The sequence below is a fragment of the Suncus etruscus genome, chromosome 15 (genome assembly GCF_024139225.1).
Source record: "Suncus etruscus isolate mSunEtr1 chromosome 15, mSunEtr1.pri.cur, whole genome shotgun sequence".
Classification (NCBI taxonomy): Eukaryota; Metazoa; Chordata; class Mammalia; order Eulipotyphla; family Soricidae; genus Suncus; species Suncus etruscus.
In genome coordinates, this window is record NC_064862.1 from 90,565,537 (window position 1) to 90,585,011 (window position 19,475).

At 50.3% G+C, this 19,475-nt stretch overlaps 2 protein-coding genes and 1 non-coding gene across 3 annotated transcripts; 2 read left to right on the forward strand and 1 right to left on the reverse strand.

Moving 5' to 3' along the window:
* Positions 1-281: 281 nt before the first annotated feature.
* On the reverse strand, positions 282-4,084 carry ACP5 (acid phosphatase 5, tartrate resistant). Its single transcript, XM_049788755.1, has 4 exons — positions 3,820-4,084; positions 3,468-3,595; positions 2,484-2,829; positions 282-589 (listed from the first exon to the last, which is right to left on the reverse strand). The coding sequence occupies exons 1-4, from the start codon at positions 4,078-4,080 to the stop codon at positions 338-340; spliced, it is 987 nt and encodes a 328-aa protein (XP_049644712.1). The 5' UTR covers positions 4,081-4,084; the 3' UTR covers positions 282-337.
* Positions 4,085-10,425: 6,341 nt separating this feature from the next.
* Positions 10,426-17,289, forward strand: LOC126030172 (zinc finger protein 709-like). The gene is made up of 4 exons (XM_049788352.1): positions 10,426-10,440; positions 11,597-11,723; positions 12,304-12,361; positions 14,925-17,289. Exons 1-4 carry the CDS (start codon positions 10,426-10,428, stop codon positions 17,287-17,289), a joined length of 2,565 nt encoding a protein of 854 aa, XP_049644309.1.
* Positions 12,681-12,787, forward strand: LOC126031538 (U6 spliceosomal RNA). The gene has a single exon (XR_007503372.1). It is a non-coding gene; the product is annotated as a U6 spliceosomal RNA (small nuclear RNA).
* Positions 17,290-19,475: the final 2,186 nt, after the last annotated feature.

A 19,475-nucleotide genomic window follows, 5' to 3' on the forward strand; every position in this document is an offset into this window, starting at 1 on the left:
TCTACTCTGGGTTGGGGACTGAGCTGCTTGCAGAGGGGAAGAGACATGGGGAAAATTTCAGGAATTCTTTATTTGGCCGCCTGACAGACGGACAGACAGATGCGTGATTGGGGGACAGCTTCCTGCGCTGCTCCCACCTTGGATTCTGGGTTGGGGGTGCGGTGGAGCGGGGCCTGAATTTGGGGATCCCTACCGTGGCATCTTTGCCATCATTCCCCAAGCCTGGGTTCGCCCCTGCCCATTCCAACTCAGCCTGCTCAGACCCCTGCTGGGATGGCCCCGCCGGGGTCCCCCAAATCTCCCGCATGGAGGTCCTGCATCCGGGGGCCTCTTCTTCCTAGAAACGCTTGCGCTTTGATGGCCTGGGCAGCCGGGTCTTGAAGAGGGACTTGCCGGCCGCCTCGATGTAGGTGACGGTCATTTCCTTGGCATTGATTTCCACATGCACGAAGCCACCCAGTGAGTTCTCTTCACCGTAGTGGAAGCGTAGGAAACCTTCTGGAACCTTCCTCCGGTGCTTCTTGGAGGGGTCCATGAAGTTGCCAGCGCCGCTCAGAATGTAGCCTATGTCGTCATCATCTTGCAAGAACTATGGGGTACAGGGGTGTGTGGTGAGCCCCCCCCCCAGCCTACACCTGACCCAGGTTTGTTTTTTTTGTACTCAGCACATTCCTGGCAGTGCTCCTGGGACCGTATGGGGTGCCAGGGATGGAACCTGAATGGCCACGTACAAAGCAAATGCCTTCCCTGCTATACTATCTCTCTGGGTCCCTAAAATCTTTTTCCCTTGTCCATTTTTCTTTTTCTTGTTTTGGGGCCACACCTGGTGATGCTCAGGGATCCCTATGGGATGATACGGATTGAATCCAGGTCAGTAGCGTGCAAGGCAAGTGTCCTCCCAGCTGTCCTATCACTCCAGCCCCTGATTTAAAAAAAAAAAAATTGGGGGGGGGATGCCTGAGTGATAGTACAGCAGTAGGGCATTTGCCTAGCATGTGGCCAACCCGGACAGACCTGGGTTCAATTCCTGACATTCCGGGCAGCCGATCCAGGACCAAAGGTGGTTGGTTCGAATCCCGGTGTCCCATATGGTCCCCCGTGCCTGTCAGGAGCTATTTCTGAGCAGCCAGCCAGGAGAAACCCCAGAGCACCCATGGGTGTGGCCCAAAAACCAAAACCAAAACAAAACAAAAAAACAATTCCTGACATCCCATATGGTCCCCAGAGCCTGCCAGGAGCGATTGTGTTTTTTTTTTTGTTTGTTTGTTTGGTTTTTTGGGGGGGGTTTGGGCCACACCCAGCAGCGCTCAGGGGTTCCTCTTGGCTCTACACTCAGAAATTGCTCCAGGCAGGCTCAGGGTACCATATGGGATGCCGGGATTCGAACCACCGTCCTTGTGCATGCAAGGCAAACACACTACCTCTATGCTATCTCTCTGGCCCCACCAGGAGCGATTTCTAAGTGCAGAACCAGGAAGAACCCCTGAGCACTGCCAGGTTTTGGAGTCCACACCTGGCAATACTTAGAGTTAACTAACTCTGACTGCAGGGAAGGGATCACTTCTGGCTCCGCTGGGGTGTGGGTGGGGACCCTAAGGGATACCAGGGATCAAATTCAGGTCGGCCAGCACCCTCCCCACTGTCCTCTCTGCCCGGTCCTGTTCAGTCTAGTTCCCCAGCAAACTGCTGAATCGACGGCAGGACTTTGGGGAACTTTCCAAGATTTTTAGGGGAACTTTGGGCTATTTCCAGCTAGGAAACATAAAACCGGTATTTTTGTTTTGTTTTGGGCCACACTTGGTGGCGCTCAGGGGTTCCTCCTAGCTCTGCGCTCAGAAATCACTCCTGTCAGGCATTCCATATGGGATGCCAAAGATCGAACCCAAGTCTATTCCAGATCGCCACATACAAGGCAAAGGCCCTGCCGCTGTGCTATCACTCCGGCCTCATAAAACCGATATTTTTGGCCTCATTGGATTTTTTTTATTATTTTTGGTTTTTGGGTGACACTCAGCGGCGCTCAGGGGTCACCCCTGGCTCTACACTCAGAAATCGCTCCTGGCAGGCTCGAGGGACCATGTGGGATGCCGGGATTTGACTCACCACCTTTCTGCATGCAAGGCAAACACCCTACCTTCATGCTATCTCTCTGGCCCCAACCCTCAAATGATTCTTTTTGTTTTTGGGTCAAAATCGGCAGCTCTCAGGGGTTCTTCCAAGATCTACACTCAGAAATCGCTCCTGGCAGGCTCAGGGGACCCTATGGGATGCCGGGATTCGAACCACCATCCTTCTGCATGCAAGGCAAACATCCTACTTCCATGGTATATCTATGGCCCCTGGCCTCATTGCTGTTGTTGGCCGGGGAAGGACTCTGGGGAAAGAACCGGATCTTCCCCTCATGGACCCCTCAAGGCTCCCCAAGGCTGGGCCAGGGCTCAGCAAAAGTGGACAGCACCCACCCCTCTTGCCAGGCCATGTACCTGCAGGTTGTGGTCGTGGCCACACAGGTAAGCGGTGACCTTGTACTTGGCCAGCAGCGGCAGCAGCTGCTTCACCAGGCAGTGGGTGGGCCCGTGCTCGGCGATGGACCACACGGGGTAGTGGCCGGCCACCAGCACATAGTCCTCGCGGGCCGCGGCCAGCTGCTGCTTCAGCCACGTCAGCTGCGTGCGGGCCAGCTTGGGGTCTCGGGGTCGCTGTGGCTGCTGGCCCAGGAAGTCGTCCGAATTTCCGCACAGGGTCACCGTGTCCAGCATGAAGATGGCCACGGTCACGTTGGTCTGGGGGACCCGGGCCCGAAGGCGGTAATAGAGGCTGGGGAAGTGCCTAGGTGCACCGGGCACAGAGGGGAAAGGGGATCAGAGGATATATTAGGGCAGGTACCCCCATGGTCAGCCCCTATACCCTGGGGTTGAGAGGACTCAGTGTGATATGGGGAGTGATTTGGGGAGGGGTCTGGGGGGGGTCAGCCCTATGCCCTGGAGTTGAGGAGCTCAGTGAGATTTAGGGAGGGGTCCCCGTGGAGTTCAGCCCCGTATCCTGGGGTTGAAGGGCTCAGTGAGATTTGGGAAGGGGTTCCAGGGGGATCAGCTCCTATAGCCTGGGGTTGAGGGGCTCAGTGAGATTTAGGGAGGGGTTCCCATAAGGGGTCAGCCCTGTACCCTGGGGTTGAGGGGCTCAGTGAGATTTAGGGAGGGGTCCCCGTGGAGTTCAGCCACTGTGCCTGGGATGAGGGGCTCAGTGAGATTTAGGGAGGGGTTCCCATAAGGGGTCAGCCCTGTACCCTGGGGTTGAGGGGCTCAGTGAGATTTAGGGAGGGGTCCCCGTGGAGTTCAGCCCCTGTGCCTGGGATGAGGGGCTCAGTGAGATTTGGGAAGGGGTCTCAGGAGGATCAGCTTCTATACCCTGGGGTTGAGGGACTCAGTGAGATTTGAGGAGGGGTCACCTCGGGAGGTCAGGCTCACCAGCGCTTGGAAATCCTGGTGTAGGCGATCTGGGCCGAGACATTGCCCAAGTGGTCGTGGTTTCCTGCCAGCACGTACCAGGGCACATTCTGGAGGGCGGGGTCCGAAAATACATCCTCGAAGGTCTCCTGCGTCAAACGGGGTGCAGGGTGGAGTGCTCGTCACACCCTCCAATTTGGGATCATAAAAAAGCTCACAACTCCTTTTCCTCCTAGTGTGGGTCGGTCAGCGTGTTAGGGTGCCGGGAGCCCCACCCCGAGAAGCTGGGAAGAGTTGCCCAATGGATGGATCTCTCCATCCAAGCCCAGCGGCAGTCCCCAACACTCCCCCCACTCCAGGGTTGTCCCCATACCTGGAACCTCTTGTCATTGACATCGTGAACGCCTGTGAAGTAGAAATTGTCCCCCAAGGCCAGGATGAAGTCGGCACCCAGAGTTTTCACTGTCCGGGCGATCTCCTTGGCATTAGCCATCTCTCTGGCCGTGTGGAAAGGGGCATTGGGGACCCCTCCCCAGTCTCCCAGAGCCACGAAGCGCAGGGCTGGGGTCCCGCCTTGGGCCAGCTGGAGCATCACGCAGAGATGCAGGAAGAGCAACCCCTTCCCGGTGTCCATCTGTGGGGGGATTTGGGGACAGCAGCTCAATAGGGTTCCCGGGGTCCTAGGCGGGTAGGGGGAGCGGTAGGGACACCCCGAGACTCACCCTGGCAGGGTGCTTGTCTGCTGGGCCTTTCGCCAGGACTCAGAAGGGTTGGAAGCCTGGTCCTGGCCTTTATTCCCTGGGTGGAAGGGATGATTCGAAGGGTGATGCAGTTTCTCCGGACACTATTCCAGAAGCTCCTCCTGAGATCATGTGAGGGCCCCGCGTGAGACTGGGGGCGCTGTGGGGTGTCCGGCTCAGGCTCTGCACCTCCCTCCCTGTGTGCCTGCAAGGAACTTGTGGGGGGACGGCCCAGGGGCCCGTTATCTCAGGGAGCCACGTTGAGCAAGGTCTGCGCACCCCAGATAGGCTGATCCGGAGTCACTGGTCTGAAGCTGGGCGTGTGGGAACCTTGCCTTGAGCCTGTTTGGGTCATGGGGGTGGGGAGCCCTCAGGGTGGCCTGTACAGAAACACCTGGTTCGTAGGGTCTCATGGGAGCTTGTACAACACACCCCTTTTTTTTTTATTATTATTTTTTAGCCACTCCCAGCGGTGCTCAGGGCTAACTCCTGGCTCAGCGCTCAGGGATTACTCCTGGCAGTGCTCAGGAGACTCTATGGGATGCCAGGATCAAACTCGGGTTGGCTTTTGTGCAAGGATAACCTGCTTGTATACTCCATTTCCCAGGAAGTCCTAGTCCTGCCCCCCCCCCCCAATCCTCTTCTTCCACCCACATTCCCTTCACAAAGTCACCCTCCTACCAGACTGGTTGGATCAGCAGGTCCCAGGACCTTGTGACCACAGACCTTTGATCCTCCCTCCCTCCCTTAGCAGAGGCCTGCATGGTATCCCGAGGACCCAGCCATGAGGGGGTGCTCGCTTCACCCCCAAACTATGCAGTTGCACCTGCCTGTCACCCTCTGCTCCCCCTGATGAGTCAGTCCCCTGTGTGTGCCCCCAGGAGGGTCCCCACCGCCCCTTTGCCCCTTTGCACGGAGGCGTTGAGGGGTCCCCAGCAGGCAGGGGGTTCCTTCCTGGTCCCCCCTAGAAGCAGAAACGAACAGGAAGGAAGTGGGTCAGGCAGGCGGTGCTCTGTCTGTCGGTCCCCTCCTTCCCGGGGACCAGGACGCACGCACGTTGCTACCCGCCCTGCTGGTCTCACCTGCCTTCCAGTCTGGGCCCGCCCGCGGGCAGGAGGCAGGCCTGGAAATGTGGGGTCCCAGCAGCTCCGGAGCGCTGCTGCTCGGGTCCTGGAGGGCGTCCCCTCCCAAGCAGGGTGGCGACACCTCCTTGCAGGCCTGCCGGCCCGCCCGGATGGAGCTTGCTCGGGTCGGGAGGCACCGCCTCTGAGCAGGGGCCTCCCCAGCAGGAAGTCTAACCTCTGCACCCCTAGTTTCCTGGCATTTTGGGGAGGGTGAGGCCTCCACAGCCTAGTGCCTTGGGGGTCCACACCCTGCTGTGCCGGGCCGGGAGGCGCCTTGGATGCTGTTGGAATTCGAACTGAGGGCTTGGTCTTGTGCTGGAACCTTCCAGCCACACCCTGGACCCAGCCAGGTTGACTGTTGTCCTTTTTGTTTCTTTTTTTTTTTTTTTTTTTTTTTTTTTTTGGTTTTTGGGCCACACCCGGGGTGCTCAGGGTGACTCCTGGCTGTCTGCTCAGAAATAGCTCCTGGCAGGTACCTTTGGTCCTGGATCAGCTGCTTGCAAGGCAAACACGGCTGTGCTATCTCTCCGGGTCCCCTTTTTGTTTCTTATTTTTTTTTGTTTTGTTTTGTTTTTTTTGGGTCACACCCGGAGGGCACTCAGGGGTTATTCCTGGCTCTGCAATCTGAAATCGCTCCTGGCTTGGGGGGCCATATGAGATGCCGGGGATCAAACCCGAGTCCGTCCTGGGTCAGTGTGTGCAAGGCAAACGCCCTACCACTGTGCTACCACTCCGGCCCCTGTTTCTTGTTTTTGGTTTTAGAGACTCATCTGGTGGGGCTCAGAGCCCTCCCCTGGGTCTGTGCTCATGAATGAACCCTGAAAAAGATGATCTAGACATCCCGGAGGAAAACTGATCTGTCTTAGAAGCTTCTTTCCTCAGGCACTGTGGCGGGATCCTTAGACCACAGCTGTCTTTATCAGTTCATCTGTCCTTGGGTCACCACATCAGGCTATTGTTCTCATCACAGCCAAGCACTGGGACAGGCACTTGTTTATTTATTTCTATTATCTTAAACAGCTGGAGCGACTCAGCACAGCCAGGAAGGCGCTTGCTTTGCACACAGCTGACCTGGGTTCAATCCTCAGCATCCCGTAAGGCCTTCAAGCCTCACCAGGAGTGACCCCTGAGCATTGTGTGACCCAAAAATAAATAAAAACAAAATCCTATCCGTCATAGATCTAGCTCCTTATCTACTTGGCTACCTTTTTTGTTTGTTTGTTTGTTTGTTTGTTTGTTTGTGTTTTCTTTTTGGTGGGGGTTGGGCCACACCTGGAGGTGCACAGAGGTTCCTCCTGGCTCTGCACTCAGAAATCGCACCAGTGGCTTTTTATTTGAGGAGGTTGCACACCCCGCAGTGCTCAAGGCTTCCCCTTGCTCTGTGTTCAGGGGGGTCTCTTCCCGACAGGGCTCACGGCACCCTATATATAGGGAGACTGAACCCGGGTCAGCCTCGAGCAAGACAAGCACTCTCTGGGCTGTTTTCTCTCTGTCTCTCTGTCTCACTGTCTCTGTCTTTCTTATCTATCTGCATCTAATCTCTCCTCTTTGCTTCTTATCTGTGCATTATCTGCCGCATCTCTCCCTCTCAGTGGGTCTCTGGGGAGAGTCTTCCCCCTGGCGGGCACTGAGGGGATAGCACCGGCATCTCAAGTGCAATTGAGGGGCGCTGGCTCAATTCACTTCCAAGATTTCCAAGAAAACAGTGGGTGATTTCATTTTCTAAAACGTGGATCAATGGGCCGGAGCGATAGCACAGCGACAAGGCATTTCCCTTGCACGAGGCGACCCGGAGGGACCAGGATTCGATCCCCGGCATCCCCTATGGTTTCCCGAGCCTGCCAGGAGCAATTTCTGAGAGCAGAGCCAGGAGGAACCCCTGAGTATTGTTGGGTATGGCTCCAAAACAAACAACAACAAAAGTGGATCAAGTAAATCCGGAAACCTCCGCTCGCTCTCCCTCCTTTTATACCCTCTTTTTCCTTCCAGTTCTTGGGTGGTGCTCCGGGCTGACTCCTGGCGCTGCACTCAGGCAGCACATCTGCAGTGCTCGGGGGATTTATGGGATGCCGAGGATTGAACCCATGTGGGCTGTGTGCAAGGCCAGTGCCCTCCCCACTATACTATGACTCTGTCTCTTATCTTTTTTTGTTTGCTTTTGGACCACACCAGCAGCACTCGGATTACTCCTGGACGTGCTCAGGGGGACCATACAGGATCCAGGTCAGAGCAAAGCAAACACCCTTCGAGCTGAGCTGTGCTATCACTCCAGCCCTGCTAGTTTGAGTTTGTTGTGATTGTTTTTCTTTCTTTTTTTGGGGGGGGGGCACACCCATTTGATGCTCAGGGGTTACTCCTGCCTAAGCTCTCAGAAATTGCCCCTGGCTTGGGGGGACCATATGAGACACCAGGGGATTGAACCGCGATCCTTCCTTGGCTAGCGATTGCAAGGCAGACAACTTACCTCTAGCGCCACCTCACCGGCCCCGGTTTTTCTTGGTTTATGTGCCCCACCTGGCCGTGTTTGGGTGCTAAGTCCAATCGGGAACCATGCCAAAGTGGGGATCAAACCAGGGTCGGCTGCATGCAGGGCAAGTGCCTTAACCCCTATTCTCTCCCTGGCTCTGGAGGTTTTTATTTTGTTGTTGTTGTGGTGGTGGTGGTGGTGGTGGTGGTGGTGTGTGTGCGTGTGTGTGTGTGTGTGTGTGTGTGTGTGTGTGTTTTGGTCACAGCCAGTAATGCCCAACGGTTACTCCTGGCTCTACGCTCAGAAATCGCTCCTGGCAGGTTCGGGGGACCATATGGGATGCCGGGATTTAAACCACCGTCCTTCTGCATGCAAGGCCAACGCCCTACCTCCATGCTATCTCTTCGGCCCTCTGGGGTTTTCTTAATTTTTGTTTGTAGGAGTAGAATGACAACACAGCAGGTAGGGTGTTATGCAAGGTATAGTCAATGACTTGACTTCGATCCCCGGCACCCCCATATGATGCTCTGAACTTGCCAAGAATAAATCCTAAACAAAGCTAGGAGTAACCCCAGGTTATGGCCCAAACCCTAAAACAAATAAAATAACTGTTTAATTTGTTTTGGGGCCATATAGGCAGTGTTCAGGACTTATTGCAGGCTCTGAGTTCACGGATAACTCAGGGCTCAGGGGACAGTATGGGATGCCAGGAATAGAGCCCAGGTCAGCCATTTGCATTGCTTGGGTCGGGTTGTTGTTGTTGTTGTTGTTGTTGTTAATACTTCCCTACTCTGGCCCAAATTGGCTGAACCAGTTTCTAATCCCACCAATAGAAATACACCAAGACAGTTCCTTGAATTTTGCAGATTGAGACAAGGAAGGAGAACAAGTCCTTATAGGAAAACAGGGTTGGGGGTGATAAGATTTCCCCCCACCTGAATGCCAGACTTAGTTCCTGGGGCTGGAGAGATAGCCTGGAGGTAAGGCGTTTGCCTTTCATGCAGAAGGTTGGTGGTTCAAATCCTGGCATCCCATATGGTCCCCTGAGCCTGCCAGGAGCGATTTCTGAGCATAGAGCCAGGAGGAACCCCTGAGCGATGCCAGGTGTGACCCAAACACCAAAAACAAACAAACAAAAAACTACTTGCTTCCTGCATTTGGGTAGACCCAGCTGAATAAGTTCTCGTTTTATTTTTTTAAAATAAATTCAGTTCTAAACAATGGGGCTGCCTGGCCAATCCCCCGAATTCAAGAATTGTTGATTTTTTTTTTCCCCATGAAAGGAAATTGAGGGGCCAGGCGGTGGCGCTGGAGGTAAGGTGCCTGCCTTGCCTGCGCTAGCCTAGGACGGACCGCGGTTCGATCCCCCGGCGTCCCATATGGTCCCCCAAGAAGCCAGGAGCAACTTCTGAGCGCATAGCCAGGAGTAACCCCTGAGCGTCACAAGGTGTGGCCCAAAAACCAAAAAAAAAAAAAAAAAAAAAAAAAGGAAATTGAACAGCAGGTGACATTTACAAACACTCCCATGAAGAACTTGATGGCCTCATCCCCTGGTCATTGCTGCCACCTCCTGGTCAGACAGTGAACTGTGTGTGTTGCAATAAATCTGGCCTACGGCTGTCCTTAAAGACAGCAGGAGTTTTGCAGAAAGGCACAGTAACTATCACGACAGACTCAGCAAACAGCCACACTATAATCGTAGGATGGGTCTGAAAGGTGAGTTCAGTGTCCAGAACCAAACCTGCAGGTTCGTGTCTGCCAGGAGGATGCGTGCTCCATACATGTAAGTCAGTTTCCCGCTTCTCATTGATCAACACCTGCAAAAGAAGCTCCTCCAGTCTGATTGTAGAACCAGAAATCACTCCAGTTGTGGCCCCAAACCATAAATAAGTAGGTAAATATGATAGACCTGTGTGTGTGTGTGTGTGTGTGTGTGTGTGTGTTGTATTGTTAAAAGTTATTGGGAAGTAGCTCGGATATGTGGGTTTTATGGGGAATCTACATTCTATCTTTGCATATGCCTCTGAGCCCTAACCTCTGTGCGTTTGTGCGCGTGGTTATTGTGTCACACTCAGGGGTGTTCAGGCTCTGCATCCAGGGACTGGAGGGGTTGGGGGACCCTATGGGAGGGAAGCAGGTTGCCCACGTGCAAGGCTATCACCCTTCCCACTGTGCTATGGCTCCGGCTGCAGAGCAATAACTTCTGAATAATGACTTAGCACTGATCAATCCATAGCACCGATCAATCAATACTGAGCCTGGCCAGCACAGTACCAATGTGAATTCCATAATTGTGCATCGGGCGCCCCCTGCCGGCCACTCGCGCATCCTGCACCCCATCGAAGTGGGGATGAGAAGGCACCAATTCATTTGTTCTGAGCAAAGACCCAAAAGAAGAGGATTAATAAGTCTAAATAGGTGAATGAATGAAGTGCGCTTAATCAAGCGGGAAGTCAGCCCCGTAGAGGCGGCGCAGATCAGTCTCTGCAGATCCAGCCGAGCGATGTCTGGCAATCGCCGTAGACGCCTAACCCGGGCGGCTGTCACTCCGTCTCGGGGTCCTCGGGACGGACCAATCAGAGGAGGGGCTGGGGACGATGGGCGGGGCGACGTGTCAAAATCTCGCGATATCTTAGAGGCTCGCAGCAATGGAGGCGGACATGGTGAGCGTATGATGCTCATGTAGCCCCCCGATTTCTCCCCATTCTGGGGCTCGGGCCCGGGACCTGGGGGCTCGTTCTGAATCCGATTTGAAGAATTTTTTTTCTTTCCCCCAGAATTCATGAGGCTTCTCACTCCCCTTTGTCCCATCAGCATCAGCTTTGAAGTTTTTCTAAATGCTCAGCAAGAGCTGAATTTTCAGATCCAGGGCCCTGCACCCCTCTGCGAGCCCTGTCTGGGCATTTAACTCTCCCTTAACCCAGATTTCTTCTGCAAGTCCACAGCCGCCTCCCCTCTCTGCTTTGCCAAATCTTTATCTCCATTTGCCACTGGTGCATTTTGCTGGCCCAACTCATTTTCTGGCAGGGACAATCCCTTACAATAAACCTCATGGTACAAGATTTGTCTTGGGTCTGTGGATAAGCAGGGAGCAGAGAATCTCCCCATTTCGTGAGAGGGGATCATGGCTCCTCCCCCCAGCACCACTTGGCAAATGCAAAATTCTCCTCTATCTAAGCAGATTATTGTTTTCATGATTACTAGTTTTGGGGACACACCAATGCTCAGGAATTATTGCAGGCATTGCTTAGGGATCCTGAGCAAAAGAATTTGGGGAACCAAATTATATATATGTATATATGCATATATACATGTATATATTTATAAATAATTAGAATTAAACATAAAAATAATAAATATGATTACATAAATAAAAATATATATAGTGCCAGGGAATGAATCCCACTCTACTGCATGCAATGCTAAGGGCTTACCCCATGTAAATATTCTTACTTAAAACTAAAGGCTGAGGGTCAGAGCAATATCACAGCAGTAGGGCATTTGCCTTGTACGTGGCCAACCCTGAGGACCTTGGTTCAATTCCTTGTCAACCCATATGGTCCCCTAAGCCTGCCAGGGCGATTTCTGAGTGCAGAGCCAGGAGTAACTCATGAGCACCACTGGGTATGACCCCCCCCCAAAAAAAAAAAAAAAAACTATAGGCTGAGGGGTTGGAATTGGTACTTGCCTTGTTTTCCTAGGGTGGGGAGGAAGTCTCGAGTCAGAAGTAGAAATGCCAGTAGTGTATGTAATCATGATGTAAAAATGTCTGATGCTCCCACTCACACACCCTCCTGTGCTCATGTGTGGGTGTTACAGCACCCAGTGGTCTATGAGGATGTGGCCGTGACTTTCACTCTGGAGGAGTGGGCTCTGCTGGATCCTGCCCAGAAGAAGCTTTACCAGGAGGTGATGCAGGAGACCATCAGGAATCTGGCCTTAGTAGGTAAGACCTGCCTACCTGCATCTTGTTCGCCAAAAGTCAATGTTTCTTTTTTCTTTGGGACTATATGGACTACAGGGTTCTAACACAGGTTGATCTATCTTCCTTCTTTCCTTCCTTCCTTCCTTCCTTCCTTCCTTCCTTCCTTCCTTCCTTCCTTCCTTCCTTCCTTCCTTCCTTTCTTCCTTCCTTCCTTCCTCCCTCTCTCCCTCCTTCTTTTCCTTCCTCCCTCCCTTTCTCCCTCTCTCCCTTCCTCATACCTGGCTATGCTCATATTTTAACTCTTGAATGTGTGCTCATTCACACCTGACAGAGTTTAAGGAAATGGTATGTGCTGCTTGGGAGCCATATGCAAAGCATATGTGTCAGCCATATGCAAAGCAAGTGGCTTACCCATTGTACTATTATTGCCCTGGCTCCAGAACAGTAAATTTTGCTCACCAATGTTTCACCCTATAAAATTCAGAAAGGGAGAATATTTGTAGATAAATAGGCTTGGCCAGAGCAGCTCAGGGACCTAGAATCTAATGATTTGTTTGTAATTCCTGATAGTTTGGAATTATTTTTCTTGGATTCATTTTAGGAAAAAATTGGGATGATCATGGCAGAGAAGATCAGAACAAGGAGTGGAATAAAGTAAGGTGAGTCACATAGTGAAAACATTGCCTCCTATGGAAATCCCTTGCGTTTATAAATGTATGTAAGACTGAATAACCCCTTTTTTCAGGGGGGAGGGCATCCTTGTTGATGCTCAGGGGTTACTCCTGGCTCCACACTCAGGAATCACTACTGGAGGTACTCAGGGACCATATGGGATGTTGGACATAGAACCTGGGTCAGCTTTGCACAAGGCAAATGCCTTCCCTGCTGTTCTATCACTGCAGTCCCTATTCAGTAGATGCTAATACAGAAATTCAATCAGCGATGGAAACTTAGTTTTCTTAAAAAATATACTATTAAGTGCTCGCTTCGGCAGCACATATACTAAAATTGGAACGATACAGAGAAGATTAGCATGGCCCCTGCGCAAGGATGACACGCAAATTCGTGAAGCATTCCATATTTTTAGATTACCTTCAAAAAAAATATACTATTAAGTTAAAAACAGGTTTTATTTGGAGGTATGCTGCAGACGTCTTGCATCCCTAAACAAAATCTTAGTGGGGTCAGAAAAACCTTCATGAAAGAAAGTGGGTACACGAGGCAGACGAATATGAAATATGAAATAAATGAGACCACACAAAATGCATTGTATGGGGACCCACGTCTATGAGACAAGAGACAACTTTACTTTTCAGCCGATGACATTTTAAGCACAACTCTGGTATGCAAGGTAATTTCTGGGAAAACAAAGGGCAGAGGATCGTTAGGAGGGACAACACATGGTACTGAACCCTAGAATCTACATATCAAAGAAAAAGCCCTGCTAGAGGTAAGGTGAAAGATGAGGTGGAGGTGTTTTTGGGTAAGCAAAAAACAGGTTTTTCAAGAAACAGGAGGAGAGAAACAGGTTTTGGAATAAATGTATTTGCAGTGGCCAAAAAATGGATTTTTGGGGGGATGGAAATAATGTTTACCATCATGGAGCTAGACCCAGAAAAACAAGCTGCTGGCGCAAGGTTATAATCGAAGTAAGAGTTACAAATAAACTAGCCATCGGGGAGCTTTTGGCGGGCTTTCTTTGGTACTGAAATTTTTTTGTGACTGCAGGATAGCTAAGGCCGAATTTCTGTAGTAGAAAAGGAGACAAAAATCAAATAAAAGGAAAAGAGAAAATGTAATGTCACAGCCATGTCAGAAATATAGCCAGTAATTCACGCAAGGGTCAATGATTGACTTCTCCAACGGGCCTTCTGGTAGATATTTCTTGGGAGGAAAATTAGGCACTGCACCAGGAAAGCCAAAAGCCACGTCTGGTGCGTGCTTCCCTAATAATTGGAGACATGCATGCTGCATGCCTCTACAGAGGTACTGAGGAAGGGAAGACAGGAAAAGAGAGGAGAAAGAGAGAGGAGAGAGAAAGAGAGACAGACAGACAGACCAAGGGCCAAAAGGCCCCAGGCGCTTAGAATGGAGATTAAAAATGGTCAGCCCTTAATACCCAAACCAATGTCAATGATAGTAGAATCAAGAAACTCAAACTATAACAAACTATACATAAATGGATCTGTACACTAGCTGTCTAGGGTGCTAAGGGTGGAGGAACAGGATGTATGCTGGGAACTATGGTGGAGGGAGGTCAACATGGGTGATGGGAATGGCCCTGTTTGCTATCACTATGTTACTGAAATACAAATGAAAAACTTGTAAGGGAAGAAAGAGTGAATGCAGGTTTCTCCAAAGGCAGAGCAAGCCCAATACACAACCTACCATGGAGGCATAAAAGGCCACATCTGAAGAGGGAGATGCTGGCAATATGTGCTTGGGGACTATGTACCCAGGCAACAGATGTGTCAAAATATTTTTTAAAGTTTTTGGGCCACACCCAGTAGTGCTCAGTGGTTACTCCAGGCTCAGTGCTCAGAAATTACAGATGATGGGCTGGAGAGATAGCACAGTGGTAGGGTGTTTGCCTTAGATGCAGAAGGACTGTGGTTCGAATTCCAGCATCCCATATGGTCCCTCGAGACTGCCAGGAGAGATTTCTAAGTGTAGTAAACCCTGAGCACTGCTGGGTATGACCCAAAAACAAAAACAAACAAACAAACAAAAAATACACATGATGGGCTCAGGACCCTATGGGATGCTGGGGATCAAACCCAGGTTAGCTATATGCAAGGCAAATGCTCTCCCCAGTGTGCTATTGCTCCAGCCTCAAGTGCCTAAGTCTCAATTTAAAATAATCTGAGGGCCAGAGAGATAGCATTGAGGTAGGGCATTTGCCTTGCATGCAGAAGGACAATGGTTCGAATCCTGGCATCCCATATGGTCCCCTGAGCCTGCCAGGAGCAATTTATGAGTGTAGAGCCAGGAGTGACCCCCGAGCGCTGCCGGGTGTGACCCCAAAACCAAATAATAATAATAATGAATTGGGTTAGGGAGATATATCAGTGGGCTTGAACTTGGAGCCTGGGGTTAGCTTGATGATGTGGTTCCCTGAGCACTACCAGGAGCAATCTCTGAGCACTAGACTGGTAGTAGCCCTTGATGATGGCTTGGTATGACAAAAATTTATAACTAAGTATGTGCTTCTCACTTTTTCAGATGTCACATTGTGGAGATAGTCTGTGGAAATTCAGAGGTTCGTCCGAGTGAAGAAAACTTCAGCCATAATGAAAATCTCAAGCCAAACAAGAAAACCCTGGCCTTAAAACCATGTAAAAGCAGCATTAAGGGGAAAGTCTTCGGCCTTAGCTCATCCCTCACTCAACACGCCAGGTGTTGCACTGCAAATCCACTAGGCACATTGAGAAAATATGGAGATAAACCATATAAATGCAAGAAATGTGAGAAAACCTTCAGGTTCCCCATTTCCCTTTGTATCCATGCCAGGACCCACAGCTCAGAAAAATGGTCTCAGTGTTGGAAATGTGGGAAAGCATATAGACATGAAACTTCTAAAAGGAACCAAGTTGGAAAGATGCCCCAAGAGTGTAAGAAGTGTCTTGGCATGAAGCCACACTCCAATCTTGGAAGCCATGAAAAGACTCTACCCGTGGAGAAGTTGTACGAATGTGGGGAATGCGGGAAAGGTTTTCGAGCTCCATCAGGCCTTCGAGAACACATGATCTCGCACACTGCTGGTGCCTCTTATAAATGTGGCGAGTGCGGTAAAGCCTACAGGTATTACAGAAGCTTAAGAGCACACAGTCAGACTCACACGAGAGAGAAACCCTTTAAGTGTCAAGACTGTGGCAAAATGTTCACTTGTCTCAAATACCTTCGGAAGCACCAACGAACTCATACCGGGGAGAAGCCCTATGAGTGTAAGGAATGCGGGAAGGCCTTAACTTCATCCTCAAGCCTTCGGACACATATGATCATGCACACGGGGGAGGGGCCCTACAAATGTAAGGAATGTGGAAAAGCTTTCCGAGCCCCCTCCAGCCTCCGAGAGCACATGATCACACACACGGCGGACACACCTTACACATGTAAGGAATGTGGGAAATCCTATAGGTACTATAGTACTTTCAAGACGCACAAAAGAACTCACACAGGAGAGAAGCCCTACGCATGCAAGAAGTGTGGCAAAGCCTTCAGTTGTCTCAAGTACCTTCGAAAGCATGAAAGAACTCATACCGGGGAAAAACCCTACGAGTGCAAGGAATGTGGGAAAACCTTCACAACTTCCTCAAGCCTTCGGACACACATGATCACTCACACCGGAGAAGGGCCCTACAAATGTCAGCAGTGTGGGAAGGCCCTTATTTCTCCCAGCTCACTGCAGATCCACCAACGAACACATACCGGGGAGAAGCCATACGAGTGTAAGTGTGGTAAAGCTTTTCGCTCTTACTCAAGTTTCCAAGTGCATGAACGAAATCACACTGGAGAGAAACCCTTCGGATGTAGAACCTGCAGTAAAGCCTTCAGTTGCCTCCATTACCTTAGACAGCACGAACGCAGCCACTCCGGTGAGAAGCCCTACCAGTGTCGCATCTGTGGTAAAGCCTTCAGCTCCAGTTACGTTCAGCTCCATGAAAGGACTCACACAGGGGACAAGCCCTATGAGTGCAAAGAGTGCGGGAAAACCTATACTTCTGTTTCGAGCCTCCAGAAACACGCCATCACGCACACCGGCGAAGCACCCTACAAATGCAAGGAGTGTGGGAAAGCATTCCTTTCTCTCGGTCTGTTTCAGATACATGGGAGAACACACACGGGAGAGAAACCGTACAAGTGTCAGCAGTGTGGGAAAGGCTTCAGTACCTGCAGAGGTTTCGAAGCCCATGAAAGGAACCATGCTGGAGAGAAACCCTACGAGTGCAAGACGTGTAGCAAAGCGTTTAGCTGTCCCCGTTATCTTCGGCAGCATGAGAGAAGCCACTTAGGGCAAAAGCCCTATCAATGCAAGATCTGTGGCAAAGCCTTCAGTTCCACATACATCAGGCTGCATGAGAGAACACACACAGGAGAGAAGCCCTACGAGTGTAAGACATGTGGCAAGATTTATACGTCCTTTTCCAGCCTTCAGAAACACATGATCATTCACACAGGTGACGGGCCATATAAGTGTCAGGTGTGCGGGAAGCCCTTCGTGTTCCCCAGCTCTTTGCAGAAACACGAGAGAACCCACACGGGCGAGAAACCTTACAAATGCCAGCAGTGTGGGAAGGCTTTCAGCTCTGCCTCGAGTTTCCAAGTCCACACAAGGATCCACACCGGAGAGAAACCATATAAGTGTAAGAGCTGCCCTAAAGTCTTCTGCAGCTCCGTCTATCTCCGCAAACATGAAAGAACACACGGTGGAGGCAAATCTCACGATGCCAGGAACAAGGACACGCCAACCATTCCCATATCCAGGTTCAAAGGCGCAAGAGCAGAAGCCACTGAAGGCGGGGATTCTCACGTCATCCCAGTTGTTTCTGAAGAGGTGAAGGACGCAGCAGCTAAAATTTCTTACTGACAAAAAGACAAAAAGCAAATGCGTACCACCAGATTGCAGAGAAGGTGAAGTTTCCCATGTGAAAAATGCGATGATCCAGAAATCCAGTTACCACAGGCGGTTGGTGGTGGACTCCATATAAACTATCGAGTATTTAGGGGGAAAGTTGCTGAATAAAACTTAGGAGATTGGAGTCAGTGCTGCAGGGAGGGTGTCTGCCTTGCTTGCACGTGGCCGTCTTGGGTTTGATCCCTGGGATCCCATAGGGTCCCCTGAGGAGGAATTCCTGTTTGGAGAACCAGGAGTAACCTCTGAGGAGTACCTCAGAGACAGAACAAAACAAAAAGACTTAACAAAAGTTTCTTGTATTTCTTTCTTGTTTCAGCTTTTTGGACTTCTTAAGTACTTTAACCACTCATTATTTCTTACAACAGTCCCATAAGCCAATTTGCAATTAGTGGTTCAATAGCTAATAACTTCAATCTGCTGTGATACATTTTCTCCGTTTTTTTTAAGCTTGTTGGACACACGTTGAATCAAATATGTATGTAGTTTGTAACTAGTTTGAATGTTTTGTCTTAGGAGCCACACACAGCTGTGCTCAGGGCTTATTCCTGAGCTTTGTGCTAAGGGATCACCCTTGGTGGTCATGGGGGACTCTTTGGGGGTACCAGGAATTGAACCTGGGTCAGAGACAAGCCTTACTTACTCACCCTACTATCTCCTCGATCCCTGAAATTAGGTTTTGATGAATGGTAGGTCTAACAAAGCATACTCACCTTTCAGGTCCAATCCTTTGATTTATTTTTGTTTTTTTTGGGGGGGGGGGTTCCACACTCGCCAGTGCTCGGGTTACTCCTGGCTTTACGCTCAGAAATCGCTCCTGGAAGGCTTGGGGGACCATATGGGATGCTGGGATTTGAACCACCATCCTTATGCATGCAAGGCAAATGCCTTACCTCCATGCCATCACTCCGGCCTCTGATTTCTATTTTAATGGCTATTTGGTGAATAGACTGAAAACTAAGAGAATCCTAAGAACATGTACATCGGAAACTTTCTTTGAGGTGCAGAATGTCAGAAACTAGAACTGAACAGTGCCTTATTCGACCCATTTTTTTTTTTTTGAGCCAAATCTGGCAGTGCTCAGGAGTTACTCCTAGCAGGCTTAGGGGATCCTATAGGATGCTGGGATTCAGCTGTGTGCACGGTAAATGCCCTACACACTGCTCCGGCCCCTGCATGAATTTTTAGTGCATTCATCCTCATTTGTAAGGCCACAGAGAGGGGGACAGAGGGAGGGTCATTCTGATAAAGCTTCTCCAGGGGACTGGTAAATAACAAATCTAGTTATGGCAGAGACTGCCCTATGGGGGGGGAAGTATACCCCAAACTATCAACAACTCATGCATAGGTTTGTGTTTGTTTTGGAGCAACAGCCAGCAGTGCTCTGGGCTTACTCCTGGCTTTGTAGTCAGAGATGGCTCCTAGTGGGGCTTGGGATAGAATCCAACTCAGTCACTTTCAAGACAGACACTCCCAGGCCTCAAGTCCTGTGTTGTCTGCTCAAGAATAATGATTCTCCCTGGTAAACAAAATAACTTTATGTGTTGGAGGTATTGTTCATTATGTTTCTACATTAAAACATTTGAAAAAAAATTTTGTAGGGCTAGAGATATAGTACTGGAGTTGGGGTTCTTGCCTTGTAAGCTACTAAGTCAAAGTTGAGCCTTTTTTTTTTCAAGGAGATTATATTTTAATAAGTGAGAAAAAGATACTTTGGGAGCCGGATCAATGGCGCAGCAGTAGGGCATTTGCCTTGCACGCAGCTGACCCAGGATGAACCGAGGTTTGATCCCCCGAAGTCCAATGTGGTCCCAAGCCAGGAGTGATTTCTGAGCGCATGGTCAGGAGTAACTCCTGAGCGTCACCAAGTGTGGCCCAAAAATCCAAAAGAAAAGAAAAGAAGATACTTTCATGCTCCAGTAATGAGAAGAGTTTTGAACAGTTGAAGCAGATCATAGTGATGAAGGGTGATTGGGGTGTGTGACAGCTATTTTGTATAATGCAGTTCACAAAGGCTTCTCTGAGGATGTGATGTTCTCACTGAGACCTGAATGATAAGAAAGGCAAACAGAGACAGGAACGTCCAGCATGTGTTCAAGGAACAGACAGAAAGTTCAGTGTTGCTAATTGGAGTCCCAAAG

Coding starts and splice junctions, on each gene's coding strand:
- ACP5 (XM_049788755.1), bottom strand. CDS start 4,080: ATGGACACCGGGAAGGGGTTGCTCTTCCTGCATCTCTGCGTGATGCTC. Junction 3,596..3,819: donor TCAATGACAAGAGGTTCCAG/GTATGGGGACAA, acceptor CGTTTGACGCAG/GAGACCTTCGAGGATGTATT. Junction 2,830..3,467: donor ACCAGGATTTCCAAGCGCTG/GTGAGCCTGACC, acceptor CGGTGCACCTAG/GCACTTCCCCAGCCTCTATT.
- LOC126030172 (XM_049788352.1), top strand. Junction 11,724..12,303: donor CAGGAATCTGGCCTTAGTAG/GTAAGACCTGCC, acceptor GATTCATTTTAG/GAAAAAATTGGGATGATCAT. Junction 12,362..14,924: donor AAGGAGTGGAATAAAGTAAG/GTGAGTCACATA, acceptor TCACTTTTTCAG/ATGTCACATTGTGGAGATAG.